The 12,126-nt window shown below is 34.7% G+C and overlaps 1 protein-coding gene and 1 long non-coding RNA gene across 2 annotated transcripts; both read right to left on the bottom strand.

Moving 5' to 3' along the window:
• Window positions 1–2,394: 2,394 nt before the first annotated feature.
• Window positions 2,395–3,559, bottom strand: LOC107659749 (CMRF35-like molecule 8). Its single transcript, XM_016448781.1, has 4 exons — window positions 3,520–3,559; window positions 3,086–3,424; window positions 2,490–2,566; window positions 2,395–2,406 (listed from the first exon to the last, which is right to left on the bottom strand). Exons 1-4 carry the CDS (start codon window positions 3,557–3,559, stop codon window positions 2,395–2,397), a joined length of 468 nt encoding a protein of 155 aa, XP_016304267.1.
• Window positions 3,560–4,804: 1,245 nt separating this feature from the next.
• LOC107659776 (uncharacterized) lies at window positions 4,805–5,540 on the bottom strand. Its single transcript, XR_001630947.1, has 3 exons — window positions 5,447–5,540; window positions 5,184–5,236; window positions 4,805–5,059 (listed from the first exon to the last, which is right to left on the bottom strand). It is a non-coding gene; the product is annotated as an uncharacterized LOC107659776 (long non-coding RNA).
• Between the last annotated feature and the right edge of the window lie 6,586 nt (window positions 5,541–12,126).

The following is a 12,126-nucleotide window of genomic DNA, read 5'->3' as shown; positions in this document are numbered from 1 at the left end:
CCCTAAACCAGTGTTTCCCAACATTTCTTTAGTCGCGGCACCCTTTGGAAATTTTAACAAATTTGTGGCACTCTACAAAATAAATTTTGTCACAGTATTTGAATTTCTACCTTCGATATGATACTTTGAAAAGTATAGATATTCGGTACAGCAGGTCATTTGTAATAATTGCGGAGGTTGTCTTAATCCCGTGCGAATCGGCCATGTCTGTAATTTGTAAAGTAAAAATTCCCCCGCAAATGACCTACCATATTTCGCCGAACACCCAGGTCCTGTGCTAATATTAGTCCCGTGCGAATCAGCATCTCTGTGATTCGGCCAGCATTTGGCGGGTCGCATATCATTTTTTGAGGTTTTTGTTTGCTGTGCGCCTTTTTATGCATCTTTCGCGAAGAATGGAGCTGCGTTGGTGTTTGATTGTATTTTGGGGCTGTCATCATATCGCTACACCATACAATTTGCAGAAAGAGAAAGCTGAAAAGGTTTTGAGGTTAATGTGTTACAAATCAAGCATAAAGCTTGATGTTATTTTAACCTGGTGAAATGTAAATGACACAGCGCACGAAACTATATTAGTTTCTTCTTCTTTTTTTTTAAATCCATCTGGACCATAGAATGGGACTCTCAAAGCCTTGACATCCGGGTATCCGGGAGACAAGTCAGTAAATTCGAGTAAAATCACAGGCTTCGCTTATCCCGTGCGAATGCACCACACGAAATTCAGATGTTGGGGGGTAATTTCAAAATCACAAGGTCCCCAGATAATACTAATCCCGTGCTAATAGGGCTCTAGAAAGTTTATCAGAGGACACGTGAGCATAACGGTTAGCAAATCAATGAATGAGAGGGCAGCATTACCAGAGTTGCCCATTTACCACACCTTGTTATACAGCACAGTAGGGCTATTGCAAACAGAAACAATACTGTACTACGTACTAAGTGAATCCTGAGCGGTGAACTAATTTTCGGCAGCCGGAATTTCAGTGTATCTCTAATTATTGGCGACATCAGAAATGGATATTATATAATAGCTGCTTTTTTGAACATTTTAGCAATCTAAAAAGATTTTTTACACGGCACCCCTGCTCTCGACAGACTGCACCCCAGTTGGGAAACACTGACGTTTAACAACTAAAGGAGGGTCGTAACAATATATAATGATGATTAATGTTTTTTTGTGACTTTTTTTTTAATGTGATCAGCAGTAGATTCCTCCATAAGAGACATTGAAAACATTTGAAAACAGTGTTTTGTTGATGACGCTAGTGTCACATAAAATACACACTTCACCTTTCAATCAGGCAAAGAAAGCTTTACCTCACACTGAATCCAGATGATCCTGTCCAAAAAAGACCACATAATTTTTATTCACGTATTGCTTTTCACTTTCAATATCGTTTCAAAGCAGCTTAACAGAAAATCACACATTAATGCCTTAAACTTGAAATACACAAGTGACAAACTGTAGCAAATGTTTATGTATCAGATTTGGAAGAAAGAGATGAAACTCATCTGGAGGAAACCATTTTTCTCTGACATTATCTGTTTATGCAGTACGTGTGTCATTTGGTGCCAGGCCATCAGTAATGTCCATCATTTTGTTACAAGCGTTCTCTGCTGTTTCTTGTCAGGCAGTGAGATGATTGACAGCAGGGTATTCACTGTAATCCTGATTATTCCTCAGTCGGACACTGTCAGGACAGTCCGCTTTCTTGTGGAAATTCACCACGGCATAATTCAGATCCTCAGCAGATGTGATCAAGATCTGAGAGTCACCAGTGGCTTTCTGAACTGTAGCGTAAACACAGTCAGGAGAAACAGAGGGGTTTGTGGGTAATTGTTCGTGAGTGTCTTTCATCTCCTTGTAATCACAGCCAGCGTGAGAAACCTAAAGAGAGACAGAGAACTGTTTTTATTTCATTATTAAATTAATAAACTTACTGTAAATATTTATTAATATTAACAGCGCTAGAATTATTTATCTTTTACTGATCAAAACAAACATAACTTTCCAATCATAGTTATTGTACTAACAGCTTTACTGTTTCCATTTGTCGCATGAGAACTTCTGGATGCAGAATCAGCGTCTGTCAAAGACAAACATCAAATCAACCTCAATCTCGAATTTCTCTATTTTTGCTCATTTGTAGTTGTTTCAGCAGGAGATTTTCATGAAGTTGTTCTGAGAAAAAAAAAAGAAAGAAAAATAATACTAAAAATGTCTCTATGAATGTTAATGCACCAGTTTGCAATGTGCAACATGGAAAAATAGACATTGTCTTTTAAAGAAAGTAAAAGGAGTTTTACTGTGAGACTGACGCCTCCTCCAGAGAGAGACAATCACCAACAGAATCACAGTGAAGATCAGAAAAAGAAGCACAGACACACTGATGATCAGAGAAGAGCCTGCAAACACCAGAGATTCACTCAATCACTCTGAAGATCAAAACTGACCGACTGACAGAAATCAGTGAGTTTGTACCTGTTACAGGAGACGCAGATGAGATCAGTGGAGATTCTCCTGGTGAGAAAGATGAAGATGATGATGTTCTGTTATAGTTTGTCTCTAAATCACAGAAAAGGCAGTGTCACTTACAAGAAAATAAAATGTTTTCTTCTTACTTCACTTCCCTTTTCTCACAGACGCTGATGTCTTTCACTAATTATTGACCAATCAGGAATGTTTCACACACAAAACCACAAAGCGCTTGTGCTTTTCAGCAACTTTAAACTCTCAGGAAGAGTTTTAAATAAATGTAAGAGATGATCCATGGCTAGGTGCGGATGAAACTATTTTAGCCAAATAAATTCCTGATGCAAAGCAGAAAATCCTTAGCCATGCATAATCACACTTATACCAGAATGGACAAGTAAAAGCTGTTATTCATGCTTTGATTTAAAAAAAAAAAAAAAAAATCTGTTGATTTCTTAATTATGGTTACTTATTTTATATGGGCTGTTAGAGATAGAATTCTGAAGTAAAATATAATAGCGCATTAGGATTACACTCATCGTTTATTTGAATTAATTATAGTGTAGTGATGTTGTGGAGATCATCACAGGTTTGAGGGTTTCAGTCACTCACCTGTTATAATGTTCAGATTCACTTCAGTGTAGAAATCTTCACTGATACGGATATCGACTCCACACTGGTGTGTCCCAGAATCCTCTTCACTCAGATCTCTGATGGTCACAGTGAAAACTGCTGCTCTTGTGTCGTCAAACAGAGAGAATCTTCCAGAATCAACCCATTCATTTTTCTCTTCAGTCTTGATGAGGTCTGAGCACCATCCAATCTGTGGTGTAACTGGCTTCTGTCCTTTACAAAAATACTTTGCATTTTCTGTATATTTTCTTTCATATTTGCATGTGATAATGACTTTTCCTCCTGAATATCCTGTAACACTAATGTAGCTCACCACACCTACAACAAACCAGCATCTTAATACAATACTGTAGTTATGATAATTATGAGGGTTAAATGAGACGAACGTTTAAATGGTTTCGTCAGATACTCACCAGGAATCATCAGCAGAGTGAAAGTCCAGATGATCTTCATTCTTGTCTCTTATTCAGTGATCTTCTCTGTTGTTAGTAGATTCAGTTCTTCTGGAGCTCTCGATGTGTAAACAGATGAGTTTTAGTGTTTCTTTCCTGGTTACATGTTTAACATGAACTGATCAATGTGACAGAGATGCCCACTTCCTCTATATATCTGCCACAGATAGAGAGGGAGAGAGAATAATGGGGGAAGTGAAAATAAAATGATTGACACACATCCAAACAGCAGCGCTTTCTATGGTAACTGCACACGTTTCTGATTGTTTCATTATTACTGGTTTATATTACAGTTAGATAATTACACTTTAAAATCCTCCGCATTTTTACATTCAACGTTCTTATTTAATTTATTTAGCATATTAACTTATATATAATAATGTTAAACATAATAATAAGTGAATTCACGTTCATAAAACTAGTCACCAGTTGAATAAAACTCTACGTATTTGTTTGAATGTCTCTTTTACTCTTTCAGTTCCTTCAATGAATCTGGTCTTCACAGGGACATCAGGAGACACATATCAAACACATCAGATTGAAACGAAAGTGAAACAAATAAAGGAGAAATGAAAGTGTTGAGGAATGAGAGTCCAGCGGCTCCCTCAGTGTTCAGATGGTGTTCAGCACCACGGACTACACCAACCCTACACCTAAACCTACCCCTCACAGGAAACTTTGTGCAATTTTACTTTCTCAAAAAAAACTAATTCTGTATGATTTATAAGCTTGTTTCCTCATGGGGACCTCAAAAATGTCCCCACAAGGTCAAAATTGACTAGTATTACTATCCTTGTGGGGACATTTGGTCCCCATAACGTGATAAATACCAGGTACACACACACACACACACACACACACACACAGTCTCAGTCAGTCCAGAAGATGGCATTACACCTCATAAAACATAATGCAGAATAACTGACCTTCAGGAGCTGTGTAACTGAAACATAAATCAAATCATAATGCAGTTTATATGGACAGACCTGAGCTGCTGCTGACTTTGTAAGAAAATGAGTTACTGATGTGGTTTGATGCTAAAATAATAATGCTTTTATTTATACTTCTTTTATAATCTTTTATTTTGTTCACAAATGCACACCATGTTTTAAACATATTAAGAAAATGACATAAATCCCTTCAGCAGGTGCAATGGTGGTGTTTACTGAGTAAATAAACTAAAAACAGCAGATCGCTAACATGTATTTACTGTAATCACTGGCTCAGAACTGCATGCAATGATAGACATTAATGTGAAGACAGATAATTGTTGAAGGAACATCATCAGGACCGTCTGTGTCTTTCAGACCCTCAGTAGATGATGATGACTGAAAGACGTGGACTTCTGCGATGTTAAAGTGTGAACTCTGTTAGTAGAATCAGAGGGGTTTATGGGTAATTCTGGAGTAGCATAGATTGCGTTAGTAGAATCAGAGGGGTTTGTGGGTAATTGTCTGCGATTGTCTTCAGTCTCCTCGTAATCACAATGATAATTAGAAGCCTGGGGAGAGAAAGAGCTTTATACAAATTTAATAATAATTCAGTCTTTCAATAATCAGATACTACAATTAGATCTTATGTTTGATGAAAACAAACATATTTTTTAAAATCACATTAATTCTAACCGTGTCAGTGTTTGCTGGTGTCCTGTGAGATCTTCTGGATGAGGGATGAGCGACTGTCAAAAATAAATAGATGAACGAAATTGTATACCCATGTGGATCATATCATATCTCAATACATTTATTATTTTCCTTCGTACATTGATTAGACATTATCACATCTCTTTGAATGTTAACGGACCAGCTTGATCATTGTAGGAAATATATACACAAACCTGTTAAAGAAACTAAATGTGTAGGAGGGAGTAAAGGAGCAGGAGTGTTACCGTGAGACTGACGCCTCCTCCAGAGAGAGACGATCACCAACAGAATCACAGTGAAGATCAGAAAAAGAAGCACAGACACACTGATGATCAGAGAAGAGCCTGCAAACACCAGAGATTCACTCAATCACTCTGAAGATCAAAACTGACCGACTGACAGAAATCAGTGAGTTTGTACCTGTTACAGGAGACGCAGATGAGATCAGTGGAGATTCTCCTGGTGAGAAAGATGAAGATGAAGATGATGATGATGGTGATGTAGATATTCTGTGACTGTTTGCATCTAAAACACAGTAAAGTGTCAGTAAGATGGAGTGCTAGATGTGTATATTTTCTCAATCACTGATACTTCACTTCCTTTTAAAGACTTTTTAAAGCTTTGATCATTTGTCAGTTTGTATTAAATTAAGACATCTGGTTGCTTACTCATTTTATAAGTGTAAATCTATATTGCAAGATAAAAAAAAATACATTTGTCCTGTTATTGATTTTCTGATGTTTTTTTTAGAGGATTACATGTAGTGTACGAATCACAATAATGACAGTCAGTGTTTGTGCTGATATAGTGGAGATCATCACGAGTTTCAGAGTCTCAGTTACTCACATGTTAAAACATTCAGATTCACTTCAGAGTAGAAATCTTTATCCCAAGAGATATCAGCGGCACACTGGTACATCCCAGAATCCTCTTCACTCATAAAACATAATGCAGAATAACTGACCTTCAGGAGCTGTGTAACTGAAACATAAATCAAATCATAATGCAGTTTATATGGACAGACCTGAGCTGCTGCTGACTTTGTAAGAACAAGAACATTAGTTACTGATGTGATTTGATGTCAAAATAATAACACGGTATTGTTATAAAGAACAATCATCTTTTATTTTGTTCACAGTTATATACAACGATACACACATAAAACACATTATTGCACATATAATTTTAAGCAAAATGAGAAAACATTACATAAATCCTTTCAGCAGGTGCAATGGTGGTGTTTACTGAGCAAATAACAAACTGAAACAGTCGATCACTAACATGTATTTACTGTAATGACTGGCTCATAACTGCATGCAATGATAGACATTAATGTGAAGACAGATAATTGTTGAAGGAACATCATCAGGACCGTCTGTGTCTTTCAGACCCTCAGTAGATGATGATGATGATGGAACAACTAATCAGAGGGGTTTGTGGGTAATTGTGAAGTAGCATAGACTGTTTTAGTAGAATCAGAGGGGTTTGTGGGTAATCCTGGAGTAGCATAGACTGTTTTAGTTCCTGTATCTGGATCAGTGTGAGGTCTGGTGTCTGCAATTTCCTCATAAATGAAACCGGTTTGAGGAACCTTTGAAGAGAATGAGAAATTATTCACAGCTCTCGAGGTTCCCAGACATCACAGCAGGATTATGGTCATATTCATACAAACACATTATTATCAAACACGCTGATTTAACAAACCGCTTCACTGTTTCCTGTTCCGGGTTTGGGCATTTTAGAGGCTGAATTAGCGCCTGTAAAACAAATATTATACTACATTAAATATAATAATCTTTCACATTCATGCTCAACATTTTAGATGTTTAAAATTTATGTTGTAATTTTATTTGTTTTACTTTGTTTGGGAGAAACTTTCCATCCACTTTCTATTCATCAGATGGCATTTTATTTCACATACATTTACAAAAAAATAAAAATAAAAAATAAAAATAAAAAAATAAAAAAATAATCAAAGAAGACTTCACTGTTTGGGTTTCAAGACAAAATACCACATGGAATAAATATATTAAATATAACATTTTCACTTCACCAATAGACTTTAAAGCAAACACATAAATACTTATTTTGTAATTACACCGCACACCACTTCACAGTGCATTTGTGAGCACTTTATTTTACAGTAATATTCCTCATGTACATACTATGTACTTATTGTAGTAATTACAATATATTACTGGGTAATAGTAACTAACCCTGAATCTAGCCTTAACCCATGCAGTTACTGTATATTACTGAGTATGTTCTTGGCTAAGTACATTGTAAATATACATAGATTGTAAAATAAAGATCAACTGTGCATTGTCTTGTTTTGACCAGCAGGGGGGAAATAACATCTTTTCATTTACTCATTATTTCTCAGACAACCATGCAATTTACTTGCACCATTCTGATAAATAAATGAATATGACAAAACTGTAAAACGGTAACAAATGACATGCAAAGAAAGCTATCGAACTAGTTCAACACAAAAAAAGGAAAGAGTTTGATCTTGAGTCTTACGCCTCATGCAGTAAATCACTGTGAATGATACGAGTCCAATGATGATCAGAACGGCAGCCACAGACAGACCGATGGTCAGAGACGTACCTGAGAAAACACCAGATCAAAACATCAGTGCAACTCAGTGACAGTGTCCAGATTACAACGACTGGAGGGGAATTTTCAAAAATCAGTCAATCGTTCATCCTCACAATTCTGGTCATAATAGATGTTAAAGGTGATGTGACTTCAGAATGCTGGTAATTTAGAGAAATAGGTGAACTGATTGACAAGTAGGAGTAGTGAAGGTTATAATATCAGCAACTGAGGCTCATGGCAAGAACTGCGTTACAGTTGCATAATAGAGTTGCATAAATACAATAAAATAAAATACAAAAAATACAAATACAGCAATTAAGATTATGCAAGAAGTTTTACATTTACATCTGATAAAAATTTCCAAAACATTTTCTGGTAAATCTTACAAAGCAAGTCCTAAACTGAGTTTACTGAATAAAAATGTTGTCTAATAAAATGTTTCTGATTGATGATGATGATGATGATGATGGTTGTGGAAAAAGGTTTTGCACTATTAAGAAATGCATTAGTTGCAACATGTAGACAAACTACAAAGTGTATTGCTTTGTATCATTAATACTGTTCTTTTCCTGTTCATCACCGTGAAGCTGCTTTGAAACAGTCTGTATTGTATAAACAGTGCTGGGTAGTAACTGATTACATGTAATCTGGATTACAGTTACTTTTTATGGATTACATGATTGCATAGTATTCATAATTTGGCAGTAAATTGTTCCAAATGAATTGATTATTTTTTTCTCTTTTAAAATGTCCTTTCTAAAACCCCTACTGTGTCTCATACCATTTAGCTTTGACTATATTCACAAAATAGAATAGCCATGTAAATGTTGTGTAAATACATTTACAATAATCTGGATTACAGTTACTTTTTATGGATTACATGATTGCATAGTATTCATAATTTGGCAGTAAATTGTTCCAAATGAATTGATTATTTTTTTCTCTTTTAAAATGTCCTTTCTAAAACCCCTACTGTGTCTCATACCATTTAGCTTTGACTATATTCACAAAATAGAATAGCCATGTAAATGTTGTGTAAATACATTTAAAAAAAAAAAAAAAAAAAAAAACTTCTGCAAGTTACTAAACACTGGTGATGTATAGCTGTGAAACATGATGTCATCATCATATCCAGCGACTCTGGTTTTATGTAATGTTTAACAAAGCAAAAAAAATAAAAAATGTTCTTGCTTTGTATTTTTGTCTTGTTTTCTAGTATAAATATCTAAACATTCTTGAATCAAGATACATTTACTTGACAAATATATTATGTCTTGTTTTCCCAAAAAAAAAAAACAATTTTTTTTTTTGTAGTATTTGCTTAAAACAAGCAAAAATATCTGCCAATGGGGTAAGAAGAATAATCATAATTCAAAATATTTTTTTTCTTCAGAAAACATGACATAATATATTTGCCAAGGAAATGCATCTTGATTCAAGAATGTTTAGATATTTATACTAGAAAGACAAAAATACTAAGCAACAAAATATTTTTTATTTTTTGCGGTGAATGCATTGTATGATAATGGAATACATCTTATTTTTTATATTAATATGGTGCATTCAAATATGGTAAGTTTAAAACAAGTTAGGTAGTAAGTAATCTAAAAAGATACAAGTATATATTACCTAAAAAAGTGAGTAACTTAGATTACGTTAGATAACCACCAGGTGTATCTGCAAAGACAGTGAGTGGAGGCACCTTTCCCATCATCCCATGATCCATGCTATTTATCACTATTTGTTTTTCAAATAATAAGATACTATACTAATAAGATACTAACTATACATATTTCACTCACTGATACAGTAATTAAAAACAACATTATTACAAATATGTATATCACGTGTAATAGTAATATAAAAATAGTTACTGTATTATTTGCATTCATGATAATGCAGTGCTCTGAATAATGTTTGTGTATGAATTATGCTATACATAATGCTTAGAATTGTGCTGCAGATAAAATTGACATGAATTGCATGTTTTATTAACAGAGACATTGTGAGTTGTAGACCATTACATTACAACTCTTTCAAACTACTTATAATTGAAAAATACAGTATATCAATAAATCAATAAATCAATCAATCAAATACAAATTAAATAATTAATTAGGCCTACCTTCCCTCGCATCTTGTGATGGGCCGTTTGCTGTGACTGCTGTGGTTGATGGAACAGAGTGTTTCATGTTAAATCACATTCTTATTGTTAATATTATTATTCAGTTTATTATCATCCCATCTCGAGCAAGCTCAATTTAATTCATGTTGATGCAAGATCGCATGTGTCTACATCTACAATATACAAACATAATTTACATATTGTTTTACATATTTATATTTTATCTCTAAAAATAGTTTCAGGTTCGCACACTTTCCATGTTATTTCAGTGTTTAGAGTGAGGTAAGAATGTTTAACACTGGCTTACACGTAACATTTAGCCGTGAGTGCATGTAGCATCCAGGTTCGGCATATTAACTAATGTAATTTAAGCTCTCACTACAGGTGTATCTTCAGTTGCTCTGAACTTACTGTTGACTAATAAAGTCTATCTTAGAGCCAGGATTTACCCTTCAACATGATTTGTGCACCAAACTGCTAAAAATAACATTTTTCAACATTTGAAGCAGAATAAGCAGAATAACAACACAACAATCTTCTGAGTTGAACTTGTTTCATAATGAATGCACTTGACTGAGAAACTTGACTGAGAAAACATAAACTTAATTTAATAATTTATGCCCAAATTAACACAAATCAGCATTGGTGATGGTCATGTTTAAAACTGGGTTAAATGCAAGTGGGTTACTCACCCGATATAATGGTCAGATTCACTTCAGTGCAGAAATATATTCCTGATTTATCATCTCCACGCGGCCCAGAATTCCGTTTTCTCAGCTCTCTGATGGTCACATTGAAAACTGCTGTTCTTTTGTTGTCATTCAGAGAGAATCTTCCAGCCCATTCATATTCAGTATTAGTCCTGTCTGTGCTCTCTGACAGTACTTTACAAAAATACTCTTCTTTTGCTTTGTCATTGCTATCATATGTGCATGTCATGTTGACTTTATGTCCTGAATTTCCAGCCAAACCGCCTGAGATTATGGTACCTACAAAACAATCCAAAATAAAGTGACTTAACACATTTCTCATGAAGTTTAAATGAGATCAACATTCAAGATTCTCACCAGGAATCATCAGCAGAGTGAAAGTCCAGATGATCTTCATTCTTGTCTCTTATTCAGTGATCTTCTCTGTTGTTAGTAGATTCAGTTCTTCTGAAGCCCTCGATGTGTGTTTCAGGTGGTGTTTCTGTCATGAATGTGATGAGATGCAGACTTCCTCCTTTATATTAACCAAAAAAAAAAAAAAAAAACTGTACGGAAGAAAGCCAAACACAGACCTGCTGACTTATTTATGCATGTTTTCCTGTGTGCTCCACACACCATGAGTTCCCCTTTGTTTCCCTTGAGGCATTTGAATGAAAAAAAAAAAAGTACATTAGTGACATGAAGAAGTAAGTCAACACACTTCTCACACTTACACTTTACTTCCCTTGTCCTGTATTCAAATAGCTTCGATTTCCACATTCAGTTCTGCATAAACGACTGAAAACAGAAAACACACTCACTTTAAAATATTGATAATATCAATAAAATATTGCTAAATCACTTAGGATTACAGTACAATTCAAATATTACGCTACATTTATGATTAAGCAAACATATTTACCTGATGAGCAAATACAAACAGATGAGGAAACACACCAGCAATTTATCAGGAGCCAATAACCACTAAAGAAGAAGTGAAACAGTACAACAGAAGTTTCATATAAAATAAAAATGTGTTTAATATTGCACATGAATTAATTTGTCCATAAACTGTAGGTTTGCATGTATTATGTTTTGAATCTGTATCCTGTTAAACCCAGATGAGACGCAAAGCTGTGAAGCTCTTATGTCTTTGCATTTGACTTTATGTTTTCCTGAGTCTGTTTCCTTATAATTTAAATAGTCAAACAAAGCACTTTGTGTTGAGAGCTGCTGCCTGGCCAAAAACGCAACTGTTCAACTATGCATAATATATGGAAATCCATATGATAAGATGAGCCACTGCCTGCATTTCACACGAACAAACAAATAATATACAAATAACATCAGTAAAGAGCATTATATATCATACAGCTGCAAACATCCTCCGAACTTTATATGCATCAACAAAAGTTAACATCTTTAGGAAAGTCAAAGGACTGACTGTCTACATCTATTCTACAATGAAGAGAGAGAGAGAGATGCATGTACTTTTTATTATTTATATATA

The sequence above is a fragment of the Sinocyclocheilus anshuiensis genome, unplaced genomic scaffold (genome assembly GCF_001515605.1).
Source record: "Sinocyclocheilus anshuiensis isolate Anshui unplaced genomic scaffold, SAMN03320099.WGS_v1.1 scaffold968, whole genome shotgun sequence".
Taxonomy (NCBI): domain Eukaryota; kingdom Metazoa; phylum Chordata; class Actinopteri; order Cypriniformes; family Cyprinidae; genus Sinocyclocheilus; species Sinocyclocheilus anshuiensis.
Note: the sequence above shows the minus strand (reverse complement) of the source record. Positions and strands in the feature narration are given on the sequence as shown.

Excerpts from the sequence above, each read along its gene's own strand:
- LOC107659749 (XM_016448781.1), bottom strand. The coding sequence starts at position 3,559 with ATGAAGATCATCTGGACTTTCACTCTGCTGATGATTCCTG. Across the intron at positions 3,425-3,519 it reads CACTCTGCTGATGATTCCTG|GTGTGGTGAGCTACATTAGT; the intron begins GTGAGTATCTGA and ends GGTTTGTTGTAG. Across the intron at positions 2,567-3,085 it reads GAATCTGAACATTATAACAG|AGACAAACTATAACAGAACA; the intron begins GTGAGTGACTGA and ends TCTGTGATTTAG.